At 53.9% G+C, this 27,523-nt stretch overlaps 1 protein-coding gene across 5 annotated transcripts; it reads left to right on the top strand.

Annotated features, from left to right (window-relative positions):
- Positions 1 to 26,907, top strand: SPIRE2 (spire type actin nucleation factor 2). Of its 5 annotated transcripts, none has more exons than XM_061387055.1 (15): positions 2 to 371; positions 7,334 to 7,374; positions 11,358 to 11,717; positions 14,650 to 14,730; positions 14,831 to 14,995; positions 15,479 to 15,565; positions 15,678 to 15,810; positions 15,894 to 16,063; positions 16,744 to 16,933; positions 17,437 to 17,558; positions 20,242 to 20,376; positions 20,466 to 20,533; positions 25,185 to 25,212; positions 25,904 to 26,035; positions 26,230 to 26,907. In XM_061387055.1, exons 1-15 carry the CDS (start codon positions 101 to 103, stop codon positions 26,440 to 26,442), a joined length of 2,196 nt encoding a protein of 731 aa, XP_061243039.1. In that variant the 5' UTR covers positions 2 to 100; the 3' UTR covers positions 26,443 to 26,907. The 5 variants fall into 5 exon arrangements, 4 of the variants coding, with proteins under 4 accessions (XP_061243042.1, XP_061243039.1, XP_061243041.1 ...); XM_061387057.1 differs by having other exon boundaries at positions 2 to 362; XM_061387056.1 differs by having other exon boundaries at positions 4 to 371; positions 25,904 to 26,019.
- The last annotated feature ends 616 nt before the right edge of the window (positions 26,908 to 27,523 follow it).

The raw sequence follows: 27,523 nt of genomic DNA on the forward strand, positions 1-27,523 counted from the left end.
GCTGCGCGGGATCCGCCCCCAGCGCTTCGCGGGCGCGCCGGCCCCGGCGCGGCTGTTATGGAAACCGGCCGGGCGCGCAGGCGGCGATGATGGGGCGGCCATGGCCCGGGCCGGCAGCTCCAGCGGCGACGCGGCCGCGGGCGAGCGGGCCGGGGGCGCGGGGCGCTCCGAGCCGTGGGAGCTGTCCCTGGAGGAGGTGCTGAAGGCGTACGAGCAGCCCATCAACGAGGAGCAGGCGTGGGCCGTGTGCTTCCAGTGCTGCCGCGGGCTGCGGGGCGCGCCGGGCGGCCGGCGGCGCATCCGGGACACCGCGGACATCCTCCTGCGCAGAGACGGCTCGGTCAGCGCGCGGCGGGAGTCCGGTGCGGCGGGTGAGGACGGGGACGGGGGCGCGACGGGGCGGGGGGCGGTGCCCGCGGCGGGGAGGGGCTGCGACCCTCCGTCCCTCCCTCTGCCGGACCTGGCCTCGGACCCGGCGCCCCCTTTGCTGCGCCTTCTCTCTGCGAGACCCGCTGACCTCTCCCACTTCCGCGCCCCCTCTGCCGCACTGAGGGCCCTCCTCCGGCTTCTCTACCGGGGTGGAAGGCCCTCCTCCCCCTCTCCCTTTTCTGGGTTGGGAGCCCCGCAACTCTCCGCTGGAGCTCGGACCTCTGCCCCTCGGGCCGCCCCCCGCTCCACCTCCGCCAACACGCACACACACACCTGGAACCCATCTTACCATCATGGCCAGTGCTGGCTGGAGAGGAGAGGAGCTTTGGCTCCTTGGCTGAGGACGTTCCGCAGGGAGACCGGACTCTGCCTCTCCTGCCCGCTCTCCCCACCCGGTCTGCTTCCTTCTGCTCTGGGAGTCGGTCCCACCCAGTGACTGATGGTGTGGATCGTTGTTGGACTGGTATTTAGGCAAGAAAGGAAACGTGTTTTGCTTGGGCTGTTTTTTGTGGGTCTGCCGATTTAATAGAGGAAGGAAAATGCAAGATTTGAGGAACAGCTTGCTTAGTGTTCGGCTCTTAACCATGAGCAATATTCAACAATGAAGCCCTTGAAAGATATTTGAAATCCTTGGAGAATGGTGAGTTTAAGTGATTTTTAGCCTCTTTAAGAAAAAAGTTTTCTTCCCTGGAGAACCAGGGTGCTGGTGCCGAGCACACTACCCCTAAAAGGGATATACCTGGGGAAGTACACCGACCGGCTGTGTGTGCTGGAGAGGTGGGTTTGCAGAAATCCATGCGATGGGCCAGGCCAAAGCTAGCCAATAGGACAGTTCCTTTGATAACCAGGCAGTCTTCTGAATGCTTGCCACTCCTCGACCCTCAATATTCTTCCACAAGCTCCCATCTCATCTGTGTGCCCTGTTCCCACCTCCCTAACACCGCAGCTGGGTGATATTTGAGAGTTGCTCTATTTGCACAAAAAGCTCTAATATATTTGACAAGAGAAAATAATAAGAACTGGACTCAAATGGTACTGTTTCCATTCTGCACGCAGGTAATCTGAGGCTCAGGCTTACCTGTCACACAGGAAGGGTTAGGATCTGGATTCAGCACAGATGCTCTCAGTGCCTGTGTACACCGTCCTCACAGGTGGGCTCAGAACATGGGACAGGGTGGCCTCGTCTCACCTGTGGGCCCTGGAGTCTGTATGTTCACAAAGAGCTTTTCTCTCACAACTGTATTTCCTCCTTGAAAGACCTTCCCTGTGCCCCTGCTCATCCCTGGGGACAAACAACATAACCCAGGGACTGGCTTCTGCCACCGCAGAACAGGACTGTAAGGGCCTGCCTGGTCTGACCCTCTGATTTAAAAGGTGGGGAACTGAGGGGGAGAGTAGTAAGTGGTCTGCTGCCAGTCCTGGCAGGTGGCTAGAACTGAGGGCTTCTCTTTGTAGAGGAGTCAGTATTGTCCACATGGACCACGATGGCCATCCTCTGGGGTGGTGGTCTTCTGGACCTGTCCACCTCTCCTGCCCACCCCCTCTTCAGCCCCTTCTTCCTGGTCCCTGCAGACCCAGAAGCACTGACCTGTACTGGCCTGTGACACAGGAGCCCAATTTCATTTTCCATTAAATATGATCTTTGCTTTCTGTCCATAAGCATGAGAAATAGACTACCCTGAAGTTTCTTTTCTGTCCTTGTCGAGCTTTCGTCAATCAGCTGAAACTTTAGGCCAACTGTATCCTGTAGGTAGCTAACCCAGCATTTCTCTGGGACTTGGGTGTTTCTTTCAGTGGATTCACTGCAAGAAGTGTGCTGTAATAGCCATCAGGAAAAAGGTCACATGGGCCCTCAGTTCCCAGCCCCCCTCATGAAGTTCTGGTAAAGCTAGGCATTAAGTCAGTGTTTAAGGTAATGGTAAAGAAAGCAACAACCAGGTACTTCCCCAGTGGTCCAGTGGTTGAGACTCCAGGATTTCATTGCAGGGGGCACAGGTTTGATCCAAAAGAAAAAAAAAAAAGAAAAAATTCAACAACCAAACAACTTTACCTGGGGAGGATGAACAGTATTATCTTAGGACATGAGCAGGAATACTTCCCACTTTCTGCTACTTGGGAAAAGCTGACTTGAGTAAACTTCTTAATCTCAACTTCTTCATAACTGCTTGGAAGCCCCCCTTCTTCAAGTGGGGAAAATGAAAAACTATGTTAAGTGAAGTTATTTTTAGGAAGCTATTATTAAAACTTCCTGATAGGCAAAGGTTTTGGGTTTTTTTAAATTAAGGCAAGAAACTCTATCAGGCAGCATATGTGCTGACCATTCCCTGAGAAAGCTCACTCTTTCCATGCAGCGTGGTCATGGTCAGTGACCCTGGGACAGTTTCAGTGGCATTTGTCCACCTGATGCCTCCAGGACAGATCCTGCAGGACACTGGCTGCTCTCAAAGTGACACTTGGCTGCCTGAGACCTGCCTGCCCAGCCACCATCTGCAGGGGAAACAGACATACCTTCTCTTCACACAGGCTCTCCACCCTGAAATCCCCGGGCAGGCGGAGGGTGGATGCGGGGCTGTCACAGGGCTGTGCCTCCTTTCACCACCTTCTCTGTTCTTATATGAATCCACACACTGCCCTACTTTTCCATGTTTGGTGTTTTTTTTTTGTCAGTTTTGATGCTAAAATTTTTCACAGGACCCATTCTGCACCCCCGGGTGCCTCACGTGGCCCGTCCACCAGGTCACACCTGCATCTGCAGCCCTCCCTCCTTTTCTGCCTGTAGTTCTGCAGCCCCTCTGCCACCCCCCAGACACCGGCACCTGTCCCCTTGCCACCCACCGCTACCTGGAGGCAAGACCTTTCCAGTTTACCTCCTTGGCGGCCCTGTGTCATGACCTCCGTGCTTCACCTCTTTATCTCCAGCCCAGCAGCTGGAGTTAGGGTTAGCTGAAGTTTAGGGGCCCCCTTTCCTCCCACATAAACTGGGGTGAGAGTGGCACGTGCCCAGGGACAGAGGGGGACTAATGAGGGAATGTTAGTGTGAAGCCTGTGTCCACCCTGGGCCCAAAGACCTGTGCACACAGCAGACACATGGACACACACACGGGCACACAGACACATGGGCACGTGGACACGCGGTGCTGTCACCGCCACCGCTGCTGCGTTTCTGTGCTGCTGGCACTGTGTGTGTAAGTGGGGCTGCCCCTTCCCATGAGAGGCACCTTTTCACGTTTCTCCTGGCCCAGGGTGTCCGCTCCCGGAAGCTGAAGTGGGACCCCCAGTGTTCAGGGCAGCCCTGTGTGTCCTGTGGGCTCTGGGCCCTCATGTGACTTGATGGGCCTCTGGCAGGTGGCCTCCTAAGTGACCAGGGTTGCCTGTATCTTTTAAATGGCCTTCCTCACAGGGGGTTGTGCAGTGATGTGGGGAGAACTTGGGATGGCTGCAGAGCTGGGATGCTCCCCCTGGAAGACAGCACACATCCTGAACAGAGCAGCCAGGGCTTTCCCATGTGGCTCTTGTCTCCTACTTCTTGGTCCTCTCCGAAGCTGCTGGTGCCACTCATCCTGGCGGTCCCCCAGCTCCCCCCACCCAGGCCCTTTTCTCCTCTGAGGGTCACCCAGGAAGACATGGTGTGGGGCTGCAGCAGCTCCACCTCATCATCGAGGGAGATGGGGGCTTGCTCTGCAGCCCGCAGCCCACTGTCTCATTCACGCCTCTGACAGGAAGGCAGGGCTATGCGCCCATCATACAGACAAGGAAACTGAGGTTCAGGAAGGCAGAGCAGCCATGCAGTCACCCGCAGGGAGACGTGGGGGCAGGGCTTGGGAGTGGGCTTGGCTGGCTTGCGCCCACCCCTTGCCTGACCTTGGGAAGTTACTTAGGCCTCTCGGTGCTTCAGTTTCAGTCTCTGTGGAATGGGGCTTTGCTAGCAGCTTCCCCAGAGGTCATGTGGGTGTCTGTGGAGACTTGGGACATGCTGGCCCTGGGGAGGTGCTGCTCACATGCCCCGTGTGCTGCTCACATGCCCCGTGTGCACCTCACCCAGGCATCGAGGAGGCTGTGCTGAGCCCAGGGCACCTGTGCACATCACTGCCTCAACTCCACCAGGAATCCCCCTGTTCAGTGAGTGCCAAGTTCATGGGTGTCCACTCGAGTATTTTCCCCAGGGATTGGAGAATGCAACCAAGTGAAGTGGTTTAAAAAATCAGAGCTACCAAGGGAGCAAGTTACACAAACTTACTGCTTACTACAAATTTACCCTTGTAAAGCCATGATAATCCCTTTGCCTTAAGGTCACCTGAGTAACAACTGAACCTCCGTCTGGAACCTGAGACAGGTTTCTGTCTTGGGTCTCCCTGGGGCTTGACTCACTTCCTGGGCCTTGCTGCTGGGTAGGAAGCCACACCCATGGTGATGTGTGAGTTTATGGCAGAAATGAACTGGAGGAGGAAGGACACACCGCAAACACAAGGCGCCTTTGACCCCGGCGCTGAACAGACAGCTTCCGGGTTTGGAGCACGTGTCTCCTCTTGGCTTCAGGTGGCATCTTGCTTTCACCAGCTCCTCTCTCGAGTGAAGAAGTGAGGAGTGGAGAGCGGAGTCCAAGGCTCCTTCCTGTGCTGACCCCAAGCCCAGAGGACGTCATCAGTGGACGATCACCACCCCCCTTCCCCAGCATCCTTGCAGGGCACTGCGTCCACGTCCCCCTGTTCCCCGCGGTCAGGGAGACAGGACACCAGGGTCCTTACTCACCACAGTGCTCCTCAGCCCCAGCCCTGCAGAAGGGGGAGAGGCTGCCCGGCAGGCACCCCATCCCACCACCCCCCACTGGGCACAGGGAGGCACCGCCCCCGGGATTCCAGACTGCAGAGTCCTCACAGAGTTCTCTCCCACAAACGAAACCTGTTTCCTGTACTATAACAGGGTCATCTCAAAGAAAACGCCCTCACTTCTTGAATTCTTGTCTTTTGTTGTTTCCCAGAAGAAACCAAAACAATTTTCCACCCCAGCACATATCGGGGAGGGTGTCCTTTGGGGTATGGGTGGTGAGGATGCCAGGGAAACCAGGTGGCTGCGTCTAGCTCCCACCTCACTGTGCATCAGTAGAGGCTTGCGTTTATCTCCGTCTCTCTGCTTTTCCCCAGGGAGCAGTTGGTTTGTAAATAAGTATGAGCTAGTGTGCAGGATGCCAGGTGAGCAGCTTGTTATGTCAAGCTTCTGTCAAAGTTATGTCGACTCCAGGTGTTCCGGGGGCTCTGGAGGGTGCACCCAGAGTCTTACTGTGCCTGGTGGGGCTCCCAGCACCACCATTCCTTAGCTGTGTGATCTTGGTAAACCCTCTCTGTCTCTAAGCTCCAGCTTCCTTATCTGTGCAGAGGGAGCCGTGGCCCTGAACTTTGCAGCAAAGCACTGGGCAAGGGACCACTGCAGGGCTCCTTGCTCTGCACAGCCCAAAGGTTCCCCAAGCCTGTGTGACTTTAAATACAGTTGGGTTGGTGCAAACTCAACCTCCACACCATACTGGGTTTATAAAGAGTTTGAAGGGTTGGCTGCCCCCTCCCCCTTTATAGCAAGGTAACTCGGGGCCCCGGCCCCTCCATTTCTCCCACTTTCCATGGTCCCTGTCCTTCACAACTACAGACTTTTTACTGAACCCTCAATAAGGCCAAGATATGTGCCCAGGTGCTCACTATTCCATCAATGCCACTAATGTTGGGAGTGCAGTGTTTTAATGGGAAAGTGTTTTCATGGCTCAGCCCTATGCAAACTCCCTTTATCCCTGGCAATCTTCCTGTCTCTTGATGGCATTTGGAAAATATTTGCAGAGTTAGCAGGTTCACTCAGCGGAGAATGTCATGGTTTGTGTTTTTATCCACCTCAATTAAGGCAGCTGAAATTCATACCCTCCCACAGCTCTGTGTGCTTTATTCAAGCAAGGCTGTGGAAGGAGGTGGGTTTCCTGTCTTTCCAGCCTGGTCTCTTAGAAGGCTGGAGGGTGGCTCAGGTAGTGACTGGAGCACAGATTCTGGGGTCCCCCAGCCTGGCCGCAGCCAGCACCACCACTTACTAGCTGTGATACCTCGGGGCACATAAGCTCATACCCTAGAGCCTTTGTTTCCTTATCTGTGAAATGGGTACCAGGACCATTGATCTCCCAGGCTGTACACTGGCTGTGCAAGTGCTTATAAACATGCCAGCTCAGTGCTATGTTTAATAATAAAATACCCACAGCCAAATTCAGCACCTGGGCACCCTGTGTGTCTGGCTGAGGTGCTGACAGTCTGGGGAGAAATCCCCAGTGCCAGAGGTGCAGCCAGATGGCAACTCACCCGTATGGCTGCTGGGAACCCTGGAGCAGAGCCTGCCCTCCCCACTGCACCCGACTTTCTCATCCAACTGGTTTGGGAATGCATGGCTCCCCACTGCACCCGGGTTTCTCTTCTGACTCTGATTTGGGGTTGCATGGCTCCCCACGGCACCCAGGTTTCTCATCTGACTCTGAGTTGGGGGTATGCCGCTTCCTACTGTGAGGCCTTTCCTCAGGCCTGGCTGACCTGAGCTGCCCCCTTGACCCTTCCTCTCCCCTTTCACTCTTGCCCCATGCCTGCTTCCCCAGGGGGCGGGATGGGCTTCGAGGCCCTGTAGGCTGCTCCTGTCTGAGTGGTCACTTTGGGGTGTGACCACTGTGCAGGGCGGGACCATCTGCCCCAGGGCAGGACCACATGGCTCTCCTGGCATCTGGTGCAGAGCTGGGTCTTATCAGTGTCCATCTAGTGACTGATAGCTCGGTGCCCTGGTTTCTGGTGGAGATCTTGGGAGATGCGCTGTGTGTTCCTGGGGGGTAGGTGGGGGGCTGGCCTAGGGGATGCTTAAGCTTGTCTTGACTGCTGCTTCTCTTCTCTTGCAGAGCCCACAACAATGGTGTCACCGGCCAGCTCGGAAGCCCAGGTACTTTAAAAACAAAATTTAAATGTACTTGATCCGAAGTAACAGTTAGGTGTGTTGTATGCTGTAAATTAGAAGCACATACAGTTGTGCTTCTAGAAGGACCGGGAGATAGTGAAGCCTGGCATGCTGTAGTCCATGGGGTCACAAAGAGCTGGACATGACTGAGCGACTGAACAACAACAGTTGTACAGTTGTTCCTCTGAGGCAGGATGTGGATAAGTGCTCAGTGGCTTGGTGGAAGGGCTTGTGGGGAGACGATGCCTGAAAACAGGCAGGGTGGGGAAGCCCGTACACACAGTGGGGGGGGTAGACTCGGGGGTCTGAAACGTGGGGTCTCCCTGGTGACCCCCTGGCTCCTGGAGGTGCCTCCCGCTGACCAGAGGGAAGAGGGGGCAAAGGTGATGTGGTCTCCCTGGTCAGAGCGTTGGAGAGGTGTGGGGCTGGGGGACAAACAGGAAAAGCAGCCCATCCCCTGTGTCCCTGAGCTCCCCCAGTACCTCATCCCTGGGACCTTTATCTGTGTCTCCTGTCCCATCTGCCTGCCCCCAGGTGCTTTGTCCTGAATTTGATATTTATTCCACTGCTTTATAAAAAGTGGTTTTGTGTAAATATGTATTTATATGTTAAACACAGTGTTATAGAAAGGGGATTGGTCTGCTGTGAAAGTGAAAGTCACTCAGTCATGGCCAGTCCTTTGCGACCCCATGGACTGTAGCCCACCAGGGTCCTCTGTCTGTGGGATTTCCCAGGCAAAAATACTGGAGTCGGTTGCCGTGCCCCCCTCCAGGGGATCTTCCTGACCCAGGGATCGAAACCGGTCTCCTGCATTGCAGGCAAATTCTTTACTGTCTCAGCCACAAGGGAAACCCATTGGTCTGTCACGGAGGATTTTTACCAACAATGATAAAACCATCCCAAAGTTTTCTGACTTTTTCTAGTCACCGCATGCTGGCAATTCTTAATTGTGTCAGTGATAAAGTACATCCTCTGGCCAGGCGGATGCCCTGCTGTTTATACAACACGAGTTCCCAGGGGTTGTGAGCTCGTGCTACCCAGCGTCCTGGAACCTGAGTAAGAAAAGCCTAGCCCTGTTTCAGGACGCGTCCATCTCACTGCTGTGTGCGGCTCCTGCTGCCAGGCTGCCCTGCCCCACCGCCCCAAGTGAATTCGTGTTCCCCACCCTGTTCCACTTGTGTTCCCTACTGTCATCAGTCTTGAAAACACTTACAAAGAACTTTGTATATAGGCTCAGGAATCGACGTGGGGGCCCCAGGAAGTCGGTCAGGGCAGCCTCCTGGCCTGGTTGCGGAGATTCTCATTCCCGCCCTTCAGTGCCTCACGGTGGTCCCGGGGCCTCAGCTGCTTGGTGCCCACACTGCCAGAGGCAGGGGGGCTCGGGGTTCTGCCTAGACTTTTCCCTGTGGGGAAGCCAGTGGTCTCTCCAGTGTCTGGGTCTGGGGCGGCTCTCTAGAGGCTTGCAGTGGAGTTAACCCTTTCACTGATGTGAAGCCAGCACAGGCCAGAGACCAGAACCAGGGGAGGCAGGCCCAACAGGGGCACTGTGTGCCGCACTGGAGCCAGGAAGCTTTGGTGCTAGGCCTCCTGCCTGCCCGGCCCGAGGGGTAGAGCAGTCTCCTTCGGAGAGAGAGGGGTACCCTGGGGTCAGTGGGGGCTATGGGACAAAGCTGGGGTGAGGTGGAGTTCACTCTGCTTTTTTGTAAAAGTGATTTTATTCGTTTATTTTTGGCTGCGCTGGGTCTTTATTGATGCGTGGGCTTTTCTCTGGTTGTGGAGAATGGGAGCTACTCTTTGTTGTGCTTCATGGGCTTCTCATTGCGGTGACTTCTTTTGTTGTGGAGCCTGGGCTCGAAAGCACAGGCTCAGTAGCTGTGCCACTTGGGCTTAGCTGCTCTGCAGCACATGGGATCTGCCCAGACCAGGGATCGAACCTGCCACGTCTCCTGCATTGGCAGGCAGAGTCTTCACCCCTGAGCCACTAGGGAAGCTCATCTCTGTCTTCTTCCTGCACCTCCCTCTGGGCTAAGAAAGGACCCATGGGAACTTGTGTGAAATGAGGTCCTTGCCCACCCAGCAGTCCCAAGGGGCTGCCCCAGGGACTCCACTGGCCAGAGCAGGCCCTTTGACTCCTGATTCTGGGGTGTGACTTGTAGCCCAACTGGTCCTCACCTCCTGAGGCAGAGATAAGGTGCCTCCAGGCTGGGAGCGTTATTGACTTTCACTGGAACTTCGCTCCCACAGGGCCTCACCTTCCCCAGGCATCCCCGAGCCAGGCAGACCCCCCCTAAGCCCCTCCAGACAGGGCATCTTGGGAGGTGCTTCTGTGGACAGAGAAGGCCTGTTCTTGTGCCCCGCCATCTGCCCAGCACTGACTGTCACACTTCCCTTCAGCTCTGCTCTGACCCCTTCCCTCGGGGTCTGGGGGTGACATCATGGGAAACAGAGGAGAGACCAGAGAGGCCCAGAGGCCGGGTGGCCTGCACATGCCTGGCAAGGGTGTGGCTCCGTCCAGGGGCACGAGGTCAGGGCACAGGCTGCAGGCTGACCCCACCCCCAGGCCAGCACGGCCCCCCTGCCTGTGGCAGGCAGGTGACCAATGTTTGCCCCACCTGTGAGAGTCTTGAGACTAGTGGCAAAGAGCTGTTGTCATTTTGGGGTGTGTGTATCTCTTGTACTGAGTCGTGACAGGAAACCATTAACTCCCTTTCAAACACAAACACGCAGTGCTGTGAGCGCTGGAAGCAGCTTCCTCATTCTTCTTGCTGTGTGCCATGGGCTGGCGTTGAAGTGCTTCCCCGGTGCCTCCCTCAAGCAGACCCAAGGCTGTGGGGCACACGGTACAGAACCCGGATCCGAAATGCTAATGGTGGTCCCTGAAAGCTCAATTACCTAGGGGCTAAGTAACACCAAAAGCAGAGTTAAGAGGTGTGCAGGACTCATCTCTAATGTGCTAATCCGCTTTTTAAAACCTTGTTGTGGAGAAAGAATTTTGAGTTTATGCAAAGCCAGCAGAATAGCATAGTGGCCCCACACGAGGCTCCAACAGCAAAGGACTCACCTATTCCCTGCAGCGCCCCCCTACTACCTGCCTGCTGGTGACCCCACCCCCTCTCCCAATACAGGTACAATTATTTTTTAGGTTTTTCTCTTTCAGGCTAAATTCACATACATTGAAATTTACATGCAGCTGAAAATACTTGAGGGGTCTCATTGTTTGTGAGTTCCAGTGTCAAGCTTTATATGTGTCACTAAGCAATTACTGCAGCAGCATTTATTGAATAAGCTAGCCTTTCTCCTCTGATTTAAAACATACTGTCATTGCACATGAAAAGCTAATGCTTCCTTAGGTTGCCTCTCTTTCTCTAAACACTTTTATTGGGGGTAAACTGTACATCTAGTAAGCTCTGACTGGTGTGAGACCACCACACACACCTTTCCCAACATGCTTCCCCGCCCCCGCACCCCCCCCTACCCCGGGAGCCAGGGGCCTGCCCTCTGGGGCTGTGGACTGCTTCTGGCTTGTTTAGAGCTCCAGAGTCCTGGCTCTGGGTGGTGCTGGGGGTTCAGGGCTGTGCACGGCTGACTAGTATCCCTCGGATCACCACCCTACTTGGGACCCGACTTTTGTGGATTCCCCTACAGGGATTTCCGGTTTTCCTCTCTTGGTGAACACCGCCCCCACCTCGCCCCCAGAGGAGCTGCAGTCCAGCGGTAAAGCGTGTCTTGATTATAAGAACCTGCCACGCAGTTTTCCACGGTGGCTGTGCTGCTGGGGAGCACCGTATTTCCCGGGTGGGGGCGGTGGTGCACCCCTCAGAGGACAGCTGCTATCCCATTTCACCAGTAGAACCCACGCGATGGTGACCTCCTGCGGCGGCTAGAACGCAGCCCACCCCCATCCCACCCCCACCTCTGCCTTGTGTGCCCGCCCTGCCCTGGCCTAACAGCAGGGCCCTGTCCCGCAGGTGGTGCAGTCGCTGGGCTTCGCCATCTACCGCGCGCTGGACTGGGGGCTGGCTGAGCACGAGGAGCGCGAGCTCAGCCCGCAGCTGGAGCGGCTCATCGACCTCATGGCCAACAGCGACTGCGATGACGACGGCGGTGGCGGGACGGCCGACGAAGGATACGGGGGTCCCGAGGAGGAAGAGGAGGCAGAGGGCGGCCCCCGCACGGTGCGCACCTTCGCGCAGGCTATGCGCCTGTGTGCCGCGCGCCTGACCGAGCCCCGGGGCGCCCAGACCCACTACCAGGCCGTGTGCCGCGCGCTCTTCGTGGAGACGCTGGAACTGCGCGCCTTCCTCGCCAGGGTCCGGGAAGCCAAGGAGGTGAGCTGAGGGAGTGGCCCAGGCTGCAGGGCCAAGGATTTGCCCGGAGTTGAGGGTGATAGGTGGGGCCGGGCGAGCGAGGGGTGGGGTCCCGGAGGCGCCTCCACACGCAGAGGTGGGGCAGGTGGGCAGGGCCCGGCCCTCTCCCTGCCTAGTTCCTTCTGTTCCTCCGTCTGTCCACAGTGGGTGTCTACTCTGTGCCAGACGGTCCTGAACACTTTGTAGGTTTTAGCTTAATCCTCAGTGTCCTGCTTACCTGGCTTTGCTCAGGAGGGACCAGAAATTCACAAACTGGTGTTTTTCCCCATGACCTCACTCGTGTTGTCTCCAAGTCAGTCCTTAGCTTCACTGGTCCTCGTGTTTACATCTGCAAAAGGGACTGTGTCTCCAGGTCTCTTGCCCCAGAGCTGGTTCCTTCTGAAAACAGGGAGCAGAGGTGCCAGCATGTTGGAGCTTTGGGGAGGTGGGCAGTTCAGTGAGGGGTCACTCGTCCAGGTGTTTGTCCCTGGATGACAGTCCCACATTCCTCTCCACCCACAAACCGCCACCACCCCCACCCCCATGGTGGTTTTCACCCATTTCCCAGTTGAGCAGCTGGAGGCGCTAAGAGGTCGTGTTCTCACCCCAGGTCACAGCTAGTACGGAGCAGAAGGGCTTGACTGGCTCCCGGCTGCCATTCTCCCCACAGCTGTTCTGCCGCTTCATGGTCTCAAAGTCAGGAGGTGACAGTCTTTGCTCAACTCTCACAGCCTCTCCCTTGGAGAGAACTGAGGTGTTTCTTTGAAATGGGGGTCACAGCCCACAGGGACCCCTGCCTTCCACCAGCATTTCACAGATGAGGAGAAAAATGGAGACTTCGGAGAGGTCAGGAGGTACTTTTGGAATTAACCGATGCTGGTCCCTGATTTTACCCTGACCCTTTGTTGGCGTGTGTCTCCTTCCTGCCCAGCTTCCCTAGGCCTGGGCCTGAGCAGACTCTCAGGGTTTTTCTGACCAGGGGCCTGGGATCTAGTGCAGGACAGGTCAGATGCTGCTTGGGTCACTTGGCCTCGTCTGCAGCCCACCCGTAGCCCAAAGTGTGTGGTCCCTCTGCCCACCCGCTGCCCCCCAGCCCGGTCCTTTGTCTTCCCTCCCACCCCTGCTCAGCATCTCAGAGATATCCTGCCAGTGCTTTAATTGTAGCTGCCCCTAATTCTTGTCTGCTTTTCCTTTTGTTTTGACTGGACTCTAGAGGATGGGTGGGGATTGTGTCTGAAACTTACGCCCCACTAGGGAGATGTCCATTCTGGTTTTCCCGAGATGGCCTTCAGAGCATTGTCTTCTTGGAGCCGCTGCTCTTGCTGTAGCAGCCTCTTCAGGTCCACTGCTGAGTGAATCCTCCCTGGAAGACAAGTTCTTCTTTTTCTCGAGGACCCTCCTGTCCTGACTCTTCAGGGTCACTGTGTGGTTCCTTTTTGGGGAAAGATTTCTTCCTCTTGGGAGGAACTCCACAGCCAGCTGTCTCTTCAAGGTCACCACTAACCGGCTCCTCCTTGGAAAGCATTTCTTTTCCTTGAGTTTGAGAAGGAGACAGATGGGTTTTCCATTCCATTCTCCTGAGGAGCCTTTTGGGCTTCTGTTTTTCCTTCTTTGGGGTCTTTTACTTGTCTCCTCGTGCTCCTGTGTGGCACTAAGGATCCTAATGATTTTCAGTTGCCTGGCTGTTGCTAAGGTCAGTTCCTTGCCCAGGCAGTAAAAGCTCTTTCTTTAGGTGTAAACAGCTCTAGACTTCAAGCAGTTGACCCAGGAGAAGTCAGGGGACTGGAGGAGGCAATGAGAAGTGGGCTACTGGCAGTGTGTGGCTGGGCTGGCATTGGGAGCAGAAACAGCCTGCTCAGAGGCAGTAGAGCTGCTCCAGAAAGGACAGGAGACCCACCTTCCTGCCCTTTATCCACAGAGACGCAGGTCACACCCAGCTCTATTTTTAGAACCACACACCTTGTGCTTCCAGAAACTTCGCTGAGTTTTCTAGAGCATCCCAGGGCAGTTTGGCAAGTGGCTTGAGAGGGAAGCCGGGGTGACTGGTTCTGTTCGACCTAGGGGATGGGGTGGCAGAGGCTGTGTGCTAAAGGCAGATGCTCCTCCAGCGTGGAGAGCCAGTGAGAGCAGAGCTCCCGCTGCTGCTAAGATCCAGGGCAATGAACCTAGCAGCCTCTTCACAAATTCTCAGCAGAAAACAGCTCCCTGAGCATTCCCAACATCCTTCCTGGGCCCTCACCTTGCTGGTGGCGTTTTTCCCAGTTCGTGAAATACATCTGTATGACTTTGGGGCCTGCTAAGTGACTCGCCCTCTTGCCCATCCATCCACCCATCCAACTATCCACTTACTGATTCATTTATTCACTCAACCAATGCTTAAGACCTAGCATGTGTCACACAGTGCTGGGAGCCAGATTTAAAACAACCCCAAAGCTGAAAACATGGTTCTGACCTCATGGAGCCAACCATTCAGAAAACAAAGAAGCAGATGACCATAGACTCCAGATGGGATGACATGCACAGAAGTGGCCGTGGTGTTCCACGAGGGTGGATGTGCCCTGTAAGCGGCAGTCTGGAGCCCTTCCCAGATGTGGGAGGGCCTCATGCCTGCATCGTGGAGGATGGGGGCCCCGTGGAGGAGTGTGGGTCAGTGTGAGGAGGCTGTGGGTTCTGCTGCAGCCAGGGGTTGCTGCAAGGGTCATGCTTCCCCCCGCCCTTGCACTGGAGGAGTGGCCTCTGATAGCCAGCAGGACACGAGTGTTTCCATGTGGTTCTAAGACTGATGGCTTGGTTCCCTCAGATACCTTTCTGTGCCCCAAAGCCTTGTCCAAAATGCCCACGTGGTGCAGAAGCATCCCCAGGGGGCCAACCAGCACCACCACTCCTGTTCTCTCGTTTCTCCCGGACTTAACAGATGTTGCAGAGGTTCCGGGAGGATGAACCGCAGGCAGAGAAGCCCCTTGTGGAGCTGGATAGCCTGAGGCGCACAGACTGGGTAAGACACGCGCCCCCCACCCCCACCAGGGCACAGACGGGGCACAGGCCCGGAGCCCCACCCAGGGCTAAGAGCCATTTCCCTCTTCTTGTGGGCCTAGGCCCGCCTCTGGGTCCAGCTCATGCGGGAGCTCCGCCATGGGGTGAAGCTGAAGAAGGTGCAGGAGCAGGAGTTCAACCCCCTGCCCACAGAGTTCCAGCTCACCCCCTTCGAGATGCTCATGCAGGACATCCGTGCCAGGAACTACAAACTGCGCAAGGTCATGGTGAGCCGCCAAGGTCATGGCGGGCTGGGTTAAAGAGGTCACATGTTCAGGCCCCTCTGCCTGCCGGAGCCCCTGCTTGGTGCGCTGGTGACTAAACCAGGAGTCCAGTGGGAACGGTCAGTGTGGCCTCGAGTCATACACCTCATGGTCCTTTCAGGGGCCCACTGTGACACTGGCAGGGAGAAAGGGCCCAGGGGTGGGAGCTGAGGCTGTGGGATTGTCCCACTTAACTCTCACAGGGCCTCGTGGTGTGCCAGCATCGCTCTGAGAATCTAAACGTGTGAGTTAATCTCACTGTTATGAAGACCCTGTGAGGTAAAGCTACCGACCTGCGTTTCAACATAAAGAATCTGAGATGCAGGGAAAGCTGGAGGTCAGGTCTTGAAGGCCACAGCCACTGAGGGGAGGCTGGGGGAACCCCTCTCTTGGCTGCAGCCCAAGCAGACGGTCCCTCAGCCTTGCTGCCCTCCTTCTCTCCCACAGGTTGACGGGGACATCCCTCCCAGAGTGAAGAAAGATGCCCATGAACTCATCCTGGACTTCATCCGCTCCCGGCCTCCACTGAAGCAGGTACCAGCCCTTCGGGGCGTCTGGAAGGTTGGTTCTGGGGACACTGCCTGCCAGAGCACGCAGGGCCTCCAGGGAACTGGCCCCCAATGTGGTGCTGCCACACCCCCTGCAGGTCTCAGAGAGAAGGCTTCGCCCCTTACCCCAGAAGCAGAGAACTCTGCACGAGAAGATCCTGGAGGAGATCAAGCAGGAACGCAGGCTACGCCCCGTGGAGAGCAGGCGCTGGGACGGCCGGGGCGAGCGGGGTGAGCACGGGACACCCTTCCCCTGCGCCTCATCTCCCCCCACACTGTCCTGTTCCTCCTGCCTCACCTCCTGCCTCCCCCAGGGTTCGGCTCTCTGCCCTGCATCCTCAACGCCTGCTCTGGGGACGTCAAATCCACTTCCTGCATCAACCTGTCCATCACGGATGTTGGGAGCAGCGCCCAGCGCCCGAGGCCCCGGGTCCTGCTCAAGGCACCTACATTGGCTGAGATGGAAGAGATGAATACTTCTGAGGTCAGAGCCCACAGGTTCCTGAAGAGAGACTGACATGAGGAGGAGGTGGGGGAGGGGAGGGGGGGTGGGAGGGGAGGAGAAGGAGGAAAGAGAAGGAGGTTCTGGGGAACTGAACACAGCCAGGGTGCAGCATCCAGCTGTGGGCCCTCTGCTCGGGGTCCTGTCTGCACCCTGCTGTGAAGCTGTGTCCTGCTGTGGGGCTGCGTCTGCACTGGGGACAAGCGTGGTGGGGCTCAGGCACCCTCTCCCATCTTGGTCACTCACAAGGGTGACTGAGACAGTGGCCTTGAGCCACTGTTGCCTCAGCACATAAAAGGATGAAATGGAGAGCCATGTCCTCCTGGGCTGGGCAGCCACACTTGGAGGTGCAAAGCTTACAGGTCCCAGCGTGACTCCCCACCCTGGCTGCATTGCCCTCTGACCCTGGAGACCAGGCTGAGGGCTGTCTCCACGTGACCCCAGGCCTGTCATCTCCAGGACTTTCCAGGGACCTCAGGCCAGGGGCTGGCTTCTGAAGCATGTCTCCCCTGGCCAGGGTAGTGCATAGCTGTCAGTTTGTGCACCCCACGCCTTGGTCCAGGGACAGGCAGGAGGCACTGGGGCAGAGCGGTCATGGTGATGCTAGACTGGACTGTCCACAGGAGGGTGGACAGGGTGTTGCTGGGCTGATGTGTCCACAGGAGGAAGAGTCACCGTGCGGAGAGGGGACGCTGAAGCGAGATCGTTCTTTCTCTGAGCATGACCTGGTGCAGCTCCGGAGTGAAGTCACCTCTGGTCTGCAGCCGGCCCCTCAGCCCCCCGGAGGCCTGGAGTTGTCCCGGCCTCGAGCAGGCAGCATGCAGTCCTGGAGGCCGAGCCCCCTGGAGCCGGGTACGTGGCCTCTCCCTCCCTGGATGCCTTCCTGCAGGTCCTGCTGCTCCAGAGGGAGCTTGCACTGCCAGAGGGACATTTATCACTTCAGGCAGCCACGCCCCACCTTTTAAAACTCTGCTAAAGTAGTAATCCATATCCAGTGTAAAACTTCAGAAAAGTCCTCACAATTCTTTTACCTAGAGATATTAACTTTGCCATATTGGTCTGTAGAAAGACAGCTGGACCAATGGATGGATTGACAGACCGTTCTCATCTTTTTCTTTCCTGTCAGTGGAAAGGGGCCCAGAGAGCATGCACACCACTCTGGACTGGACTAGTCCCCTGCGGTTTGTCACAGCCCCGTCCCTTCCCGTTGGTCAGCCGGCCACTCTAGGTTAGCTGGTCCCACAGTGCTGAGGCCTGGGGTTGCCATCCCACCTGATGCTTCTTCGTGCCTAGCACAGCCCTGCGACACCAGAGCTGCTGCGGGTTGTCCTGACAGCCCCTGTCTCTTCCTCCAGGTTCCCTCCCCGTCAGTGTCCAGTCCCAGCCTGACCCCAGCTCCCTACCACGCAGTGACATGAGCTCAGTCGAGGACAGGCAGGGGGCCTCCGCGGCCCCGGACGCCAGTCACCTGTGGCTGGTGAGTGACAGAAGCACTGTGGTGCAGGGTGGCCGGGGTGGGGGACAGCGAGAGGGGACTGGGAGTGCCCCTTGTGGGCTCAGGAGTGGTGGGGCCCTCTCAGTGGATGCCTGGGAAGGTTGGTCTTTGCTGCCACCTCCTGGGCCTTCTGGGCACTGCAGCCCAGGCCAGAGAAGGACCTTGCTAAGGGCACAGCCTAGTCCCAACTCTCAGGGTCAGGGCACATGAGAAGGCAGCATGGTGACACTGGACAGCACTTTCTCAGGTCTCAACTCTGGCTCCGGGCCCTTCCCTCTCTGTGCTGCAGTTCCCTCACCTGTGAATTTTGTCTGACCTGTAATCATGAAGAACTAACAATTGCTGACATCTTGAGGCTCCCACTTGGACCTGAGCCGAACGGAGTGCCTGCAGGGCCACAGGGCACCTTGCTGGCATGTGGAGGGGGGTCCAGAGGGTGGCTGTCATTATTGATTCATTGAGGTTTTACCGAGAGGCTCAAGTGAGAACGGATGTTCAAAGGCTTTGGAAAGTCAAGGTCATATTACTGTAATATTCCCCAACTGAAGGGCATGCTTTACCCTTTGAGTCCTGTATTAGGAATCTGGCCACATATAAAATCACCCCTCACTTAGCAGCTGCAACAGCACAGTTACCATCTCATCATCTTTCTGGGTCCAGAGCCCGGAACTGGCCTCCATGGGGCTGCAGTGGCAGGGCTGCGTCTCACCTGGAGGCTTGACCTGGGCTGGAAGACCCTTCCTAGGAAACTCCTCCCCTGGCTGTGGGCGGGGCCCCAGCTCGTCCCAGGTGAAGCACCCTCATGAGGTGGCTCCCCTGAGTGAGCCATCTGAGAAGCAGAGGGAAGCCCGTGTCTTTATGACGCATTCTCGGGACTGACACTGTCAATTCCACCTTATCCATTCCATACAAGTCAGTCACTAAGTCCTACTTAGGGAACTATGTCTTGTTTATTTATTTGGCTCTGTGGGGTCTTGGTTGCTGCCCTCGGGATCCTCCTTGCTCTCGGGATCCTCCTTACATCATGTGGAGTCTTTCCTTGCGGCACGCGGCTTTTCTAGTCGTGGGGCAGGCTCCAGAGCACAGTAGTGGGCCCAGTAGTCGTGATGTGAGGGCTTAGTTGCCCTGTGGCTTGTCCCCCTTTTTTAAAGATGGATTCTTTATTAAAGATGTTATTATTTTTTATTATTTTATTTATTTTTGGCTCTACCGGGTCTTTGTTGCTGCATGCCAGCTTTTTCTAGTTGCAGCGAGCAGAGGCTGCTCCCTGGCTGTGGGGTGAGGGCTTCTCACTGCAGCGGCGTCTCGTGCTGTAGAGCACAGGCTCCAGGTGCATGGGCTTCAGCAGTCGCAGAGTGCAGGCCCATCAGTTGCAGCACATGGGCCTAGTGGCTCTGTGGCATGTGGGATCTTCCTGGACTCGGGATCAAAGCCTTGTTCCCTGCATTGGCAGGTGGATTCTTAACCTCTAGGCCACCAGGGAAGTCCCAGGACCACCTTTTGAAGGGAGGGATGTCAAGCAATCAGGGGGCATGTGTTGAATAGCAAGTCTCATGAGTCTTTCTCCAGCTCAGGACTCGAGAGCTTTCCAAGAGGCTTGGCTATCAAACCCCTGAACTGCGATGACCTTGCCTCAACCCAATCTGTTGAGCACCCAACTTGAGATCTCTTGGCAATGTGTACAGTGAGTGTAACATCTGTAAGGTTAGAGGGAAATTGTTCACATATAAACAGCACCACCAGGCTACAGGAAACACTAATCAGAAGCCAAGAGACCTGGATGCTTCAGGTGAGAGGAGAGAACACAAGGTCCCAGATTCACCCCATGCCAGACAGTAGCAGCTGACCAACAAGTGTAAACAGGAGAAAATCTGACCACAAACACCACCCACTTCCACATCCTCTGGTGCCTCCCATGCCACCTGGTCTTCGTAGCTAACATTTTGATTCTGGTGCCAGACACTGCATCTTCTTAGTGGAGCTGAAATACCCTACTTCATAGAAGAGGAAGTGACCCTTTGAGAAGTCAAATTCTATGCTAAGAACACAGGACTGTTCTCCTGGGGCAGAACAGGGTATACTCACCATGACAGCCCAAAGGGCCAGGCGGTTATGACGAGGTGGACAGGAGCATCCAACGGACCAACAGACCCAGAGTGGCAGTGGATGGATAGCACTGGGAAAGAGGAGGGGGTGCGGTGGTTGGGGTTTCCAGGAGGCTGGGGGCAGGAGGGGGTGCAGTGGTGTTGGGGTTCTAGGAGGAGTGAGGTGGGGGGCAGGAGGGCACTCTGGTGGGGGTTCCAGGAGGGAGGCAGTGGGCCTGGGGACTCTGGGTGACTTTGATTGTCCTGGGGTGTTTTCAGGTGAGCAACAAGGTTGGAGGCAGATGGTTCAGGTCTGGGTAGCATCATGAACATAGGTGGGATGTGCTGAAGGGTTATGTGAGCAATGAGGTCATCGAGGGGCTGGCTGCCAGTTGAGTTGTTGGGCCCAGGTCAGAGAGCTGCCTATAGGAGTATCCCAGGAGCAGTACAGTCTCAGGCATGGGCGTTCTGGGCAGCTTGCCTGGACTGAGGCCAGGAAAATGCCAAGTCCTCAGGGAAGTGGGGAACTTGTGGAGATGTCCTGAGAGCCTGAGACCAATGCCACAGGCCTCCTGTCCCAGGAGTTCAGCCACCCCGTGGAAAGCCTGGCTCTGACGGTAGAGGAGGTGATGGACGTGCGCCGTGTGCTGGTGAAGGCAGAGATGGAGAAGTTCCTGCAGAACAAGGAGCTCTTCAGCAGTCTGAAGAAGGGGAAGGTGAGGAGCTGGGTGGGGGGTAGGTGTGGGCAGGGCTGGGCCTGGCAAGTTTGGGACAACACTGGGCTCCAACCAGGCTCTCCTCACAGATTTGCTGCTGCTGCCGAGCCAAGTTCCCGCTGTTGTCATGGCCACCCTCCTGTCTCTTTTGCAAGAGGTGAGCCTTCTGTACGCACCTTGGCTGTGAATTCACAGGGGAAGGAGGTAGGAAGCCTCTTGCTTTCTGTCCAGTAGGGCTTCCTGTGGTTTGGGGCATGTTCCATCAGGCACGGTGACCAGTGCAACCAAGGAACAAAATTTTTAATTTAACAACTGAGGGGCCCCCACTTTCATCCAAGATTGGGTAATAGGAAGCAGAACAGGCATTTTCCACAGGAAACGGCCAAAAAAAAAAAAAGATGCAAAGACATAAAACATTGGTTCTCAAGAACCAATCAGGTTTGAAGCAAGTACCAGAAAGCAGACAGGGTAAGCTCTGTCCTACGACTGCCTCAGCTCTGGACTCAGGCCTGTTCAGCTCCTGCGGTGGAGGAGGTACAGCTGAGAACAGGGGTACCCGGGCAGCTAGAGTTCACAGCACAGATCTCCAGAGGGGAGAGGGTTCTCCAGGAAGCAGGTCTCAGAGACCTTCACAAGGTTCTCCTTGGATATTCAGAGTTCTGATCAGCACAAACATGAAGGAAATGACTGAGGCTGTGGAAACCTGGCCCACTGCCTATTTTAGAAATACAGTTTATTACAACACAGTCACACCCACTTGTTTATTATTCATTTAGTCACACCTAAAATGTTGACTATCTGAGCTTTTAGAGGAAAAGTCTACTGACCCTGTCCTACAGATTTAAAGGAGCAATACCAGGAATAGTGTCTGTTCCCACCAACCAAGGTGGCAAGTTGTGACTCAACGGGCTGCTGAGTGAATCACAAAAAGGTCTTGCCTCACTACCAGGAATAAGCGCCCCCACAACTGAGCAACTTCACTTTCACTTTTCATGCATTGGAGAAGGAAATGGCAAGTCACTCCAGTGTTCTTGCCTGGAGAATCCAAGGGACGGGGGAGCCTGGTGGGCTGCCGTCTATGGGGTCGCACAGAGTCGGACACGACTGAAGTGACTTAGCAGCAGCAGCAGCAGACTGAGTGCTGCTCCAGAACTAACAAATCAAAGTCAGACCAGAAAAGACCAAACTATTCCCAAGGATCTTAATTGCTTCCTAGAATAAAACTCAAGTCTATGTGTCTACATATATTCGCTCAGTTGTGTCCGACTCTTTGTGACCCGGTGGACTATACATGGAATTCTCTAGGCCATAATACTGGAGTGGGTAGCCTTTCCCTTCTCCAGGGGATCTTCCCAATCCAGGGTTCGAACCCAGGTCTCCCCGCATTGCAGGCGGCTTCTTTACCAGCTGAGCCACAAGGGATGCCTAAGAATACTGGAGTGGGTAGCCTATCCCTTCTCCAGCAGATCTTCCCAACCCAGGAATTGAACTGGGGTCTCCTGCATTGCAGGTGGATTCTCTACCAACTGAGCTATCAGGGAAGCCCATAAAACTCAAGAATAGGAGTAAAAAAATACCCAGCATCAAGCCAGATAAAACACCTGTCATCTAATTGCAGATTATCAGGCATGTCAAGAAGCAGGAAAACATGACCCATGGTGAGAAAAACCAATCAAATCATGGAGAACTGACCCAGATTATAGGATTAGCAGATAAGGACATTAAAAATTTTGAACTGCATTTTATACCTTGAAAAAGTTAAAGACATGGAAGATATAAAGAAGTAACAAACATCTAGACATGAAATGTATGAGATGAAAAAAATTACACTGGATGATATATAGCAGATTAGACATTTAGAGTAATGTACAGAAGAAAAGATTAGTTAACTTGAAGATACAGCAGTAGAAACTATCTGAAATAAAACACACAGAAAAAAAGAATTGAAAATGGCATTGGCAAGCTGTGGGGTAACATTAAGAAGCCTAATACAGCTGTAAAGAAAGTCCCTAAAGATGTGGGGACAGAAAAAGTATTTGAAGAAATAATGGCTAAAAAGGTTTTCCAAATTTGATGAAAACTATAAACCCACAAGAAACTCACTGAACCCCAAGCACAAGAAACATGAATAAAATCACACCAAAACACACAATCAAATTGATCAATGATAAAACCAATGATAAAGAAAAATACAAGGACAGAAATTCCTAAATTCAGTCAGCAAATAAAAAACATGTTGTGTATAGAGAAAGATAAAGATGACTGCAGATTTCTCATCGAAACACTACAAGCAGGGTGTCAGTGGAACAACGTCTTTAAAGTACTGAAAGAAGAAAAAAGTGGTCAGTCTAGAATTCTGTACAAGAATATTTGTGTCAAAAACAAAGGCAAAAGTAAAGACACTTCGAGAAATACGAAAGCCCCCAGCAGACCCATACTGGAACAAACGGTAAACGAGGCCTGCTGCACAAAATGAAAATGATGCCAGATGGAGATGTGAATGTACACAAAGGAATAAGAGCACTTGGAGCAGTAGCTGCTAAGATCCAACTCTCCCAACATGAAAGATTCTCTTCTTATGCCTCCTTAAAAGCTAAACCAGTGCTTCCCTGATGACTTACTGGTAAGGGATCTGCCTGCCAAGGCAGGAGACATGGGTTTGATCCCTGATCTGGGAGAATCCCACTTGCCACACAACGACTAAGCCCATGTGCCACACCTATTGAGCTTGCACCCTAGAGCCTGGGAGCTGCAACTACTGAAGCCCACGTGCCCTGGGGCCTGGGCTCCGCAAGAACAGGAGCCACTGCAGTGAAAAGCCTGTGCACCGAAGCTAGAGTGAGCCCCACTCTCTGCACTAGAGAAAAGCCCATGCAGCAGTGAGGACCCAGCACAGCCAAAAATAAATAAATGAGAAAAAAACAAACGGTAAGCCAATGTCTAGCACCCAGCAAGGTAAAATTCAGTCTGCCATCCAAACAAAGTTTATTAGGAGTGCAAAAAAGTAATAAAAAATGTATTTTGGGGCTTTTAACAGATGTATAAGTAAAAACATCCTAACAATATCATTAAGACTGAAGGTGAGGATCAGAAATACACTGTTATAAGTTTTTTATACTGTACATTAGATGGTAAAATATGACTTGAAGGAAACTGTGATAAGTTAAAGATGATCCTGTGAGCCCAAACACAACCACTGAATTAGCCTTTAAGTCAAAAAGAATATACTGGATTGGCTGAAAAGTTCATTTGGGTTTTTCCAAACAAACTTTTTGGCCAACCCAATAAAACGGAATCATAAAAAAAAATACTCAATACAGAAAGCAGAAAAAGGAAAAAAGAACAAACACAACAGAAAGAAAACAAATCCCAAGATGACAGACTTAAACCCAACTGTATCAACAATTACATTAAACATAAATGGCTTAAACAAGCCAATTAAAAGACAGAGTTTCCCATATTGATTAAAGAAAGCAAGACAATCTGCTGTCTATAAGTCATGTATTTTGGTTTGTTTTTTTTTTTTTTTTGGCTGTGCCATGCAGCTTGTGGGATCTTAGTTCCCTTGCCAGGGATCAAACGCACACCCTCTGCATTGGAAGTGTGGAGTCTTAACCTCTGGGCCACCAGGGAATTCCTATGACCTGTAGTTTAAATAAAAGACACACATTGATTGGAAGAAGGATGGAGAAAGATACCCCATTCCAATAGTAGTCTAAAGAAAGCCTGAGTTGGTATGTTAATACCATACAAAGTAGAATATGGAGCAAAGAATATTACCAGAGTTAAAGGAGTTCATTTCATGGTGATAGAGGGAGGAAATAATTCTGAACACTTTCTGTACCTATCAAGAGATTCAAGATACATGGAACAAAACGTTGACAGAACGGCAAGGGAAAATAGCTAAATCCATGGTTATAATTATAGAAATGAAAAACTAAGGGTATAGGGGATTTGAATGACACCATCACCAACTGAACCTATGTGATGTTTACAGAAACTAATCCGTACAATGGGATGTACATTCTTGTCAAGTACACATGGAATGTTCACCAACATGACTGTATTCTGGGTCATAAAATAGGTCTCAGAAATGTGGAAGGATTCATATCATACACAGTATGTTCCCTGACCACAGTGAAATCAAATCAAATGAATACAGAGGTCTGTTGATGGCAGATTAAGTATGGGACATCCCTCTAAGAGTATATGGTCCCTTGTTTTAAAAAATGAATTTGGACAGTTTGCACTGATGTGGAGAAGAACCCTGGTGTATCTTTATAGGATAGTACACAGGATACCCCATTCCATTTATTGTACTCTTATTTTAAATGTATGTTTTTATTCATTTATGCCTAGATCTGGAGCATGGAAAGTGTGCTAGTAGGGAGCATCTCCAGAATGGGCTATACAGGAGAGGACTCATGACTAAATTAAAATTCTCTCTAGTGTTTGAATTTTTACAATAAAAAGGCATGTACTTTTGAAATCACATGTGGATAGGAAATAAACGTTACTCACTGCTTAAAGCTGGGCATGTCACCTGACGGCCCTCTGGCTGCAGCAGTGCTCATGTGTGGGGGAAGTCAGGCACCCTCCACTGCAGATCCGTGGTCCCCAGAAAGAGCCTGGAAGGAAGGAGTATTTTGTGTGTGGAGCTAAGTAAAAAGAAAAGCAAGATTTGGGAGTAAAATGAGAGTAAAACACTGATGTAGCCAGGGAGCAAGCAGAAGGCGGCAACAGTCTGGCCTGGCCTGCGTGCTAGACCCCTTGAGCTGACCCTACTAACCCTCTTCTTTCCTCTCCAGAGCCGTCTGCAACTCCTGTAGCATAAAGGTGAGGACCACCTGGGGTCAGAGCGAGGCCCCGTGTCCTGAGCGTCCTGCAGCCTGGCTGGGTTGTCCGGGAATGAGGTCGGGGGTTGACAGAGGCTCTGCTATCTCGAGTCTGATGACCCCCCTCACTAGTCACTTCTTTCATCTTCTCCTTCCAGGAAGAACCCACTCCTACACTGCCCAAGACTGCAGTGTAAAGACCCTGTGGATGGTTCTTTTTTTAAACAAATATTGTTTGAGTATCCCAGTGCCAAGAAACTCTTCTCTAAAGTCTCCTTCCAGCACCACAGTCCTCGAGTGTTTCTGGAAGGGCTCGTTTTAGATGCAGCAGCTTGTGGCGTCTGTGTACACCTGGGGTGCAACTCGGGTGTCACTCCTTTACCTCTCCTTTATCCCAGAGATAGTCATCTGTTTGAGGGGTTTTTACCACCACGATTTTCAAACCCTTGCCTTTTATGACCCCTCTCAATGTTAAGTGATGGTTACATACAGGCCACTGGGCTACCCCTGGCATGTTAAAAAGGCACACTTTGCTCTACAAGGCAAGGGAACCATGCCTTCAAACACCAGGTGTGAAGGGGCGTCCAGTGAGCATGTGGGAACAAGTGACCTCAGGCAGGGTCCTCTGCTGGCCGGGCAGGTGGCCTTTTTTCGGGGGAGTGGGGTGCCTGGAGTGTCTCTCTGTATTGCAGATGAAGATGCCTTCTAAGAAGTTTGCTCACATCCCTGTCTACACACTGGGCTTTGAGAGTCCTCAGAGGATGTCAACTGCCAAAACCACACCAACACAGAGAAGAGACGCCTTCCAGTGCGTGCTGCCCTTGGTGATGTTCCTGGTGGGCCGGGAGCTGGGCGGAGGTTTCACTGCTGGGGAAGGAGGAGGGCAGAGTGCTCAGAGCCCAGAGTCCCAGTTCTTCCAGAGGAAGGGCTTTTGTGGGGTGGCTTTGCTCTGCCTGGCGTGGGTGTAGGGGACGCAGAGGCTCGGGCAGAGACCCCTGACGGCCCTGTCTTGCCCCAGATCCCTGCAAGGGCTGCAGTGGCGGAACGTGGAGGAGGAGTTCCCGCACATGTACACCCACGGCTGTGTCATGAAGGACGTGTGCAGCGACTGCACCGGGTTCGTGGCGGATGTGGTGCACTCCAGCCGCAGGAGCGTGGAGGCCCTCAACACCACGCCACGTCGTGCCCGCCAGACCCAGTCCCTGTATGTCCCGAACACCTGGACACTTGACCTCAAGTGATGTCCTGTAGCCCCTGGGCTGCCTGGCAGATGCTTCTCAAGGTGCCCCCAGACGGCCATGCCTCCAGGGAGGAGCTGGGTTAGGCCTGGACCGGGATGAGTCTCCATCCTGGGACAAGAACCCCTGTCCTCCTGATGTGCATGTACATATATACATACGTTTATATAATATATACACACAGCCTATATATTTATATTCATGTCCCCTGGCCCCCAGAGCTCATTCCAGGACCCTCCCTGGGGAGACTGTTCCTCTCAGGATTCCTTGGGTGGGGTGGGAGCAGGTCTTCTCACTGAGACAAGGAGGGGCAGGTGGGTGTAAGCAGAGCACACTCAGAGGTGCCGGGGTGGTGCTGGTCCGGGGGCCCTGGTGATGCTGGAGGCCCTGGTATGGGAAGGCACTCCGTAGATTGTACCCATGGCTACTCCTGGCCTAATAAAGGTGGTCTCACAGTCTCCGGTGTGGGGTGTAAACTGAGCTCTCTAGTTGCAGCAGTGGGCCTGTGCTCCGAGGGCCGTCATGACACAAGGGTGCTCAGGCTTACTCCATGACCTGGCCATCTTGGTCTTACGGCCAGCAGGGCTGCGTGTGTGACGACCACTCAGCCTGCTTTCTATCACCTGCCAGCCTGGGAGACCCTTTGGCCTCGACCCCCAGATCTCTACTGCTGTTGTCTAGGCAGAGGGTTCGCTCAGGACCTGCAGAGCTGGGGGGAATGTACGCGTGGGCACCCAGGTGCTCTGCAGTGGGCTTCTGTGGTCACCCCATCTTACAGATGAGGAAGCTGAGGCTCAAAGAGGTGAGGGAACTGAACAAGATGCACAGCCAGGCCTGCTGGATGCCAGGCTCTAAGGCCTGAGGAGACCCCAAGGGACAGAACGTGCAGCAGTCGGGCCTTCCGGTGAACTGCTTTCTTTCCCCAGCTGGGATCTAGGGACACTGAGTGACACAGAGAGAGCAACCAGGAACAACATCCAGTTCCCAGACTTGTTCTAAGCACTTCCTGTGCAGGGAGTATTATTCCCATTTTAAATTGAGAGAACTGGCACAGAGACGGTAAGGAATTGCGCC

The sequence above is a fragment of the Bos javanicus genome, chromosome 18 (genome assembly GCF_032452875.1).
Source record: "Bos javanicus breed banteng chromosome 18, ARS-OSU_banteng_1.0, whole genome shotgun sequence".
NCBI lineage: Eukaryota > Metazoa > Chordata > Mammalia > Artiodactyla > Bovidae > Bos > Bos javanicus.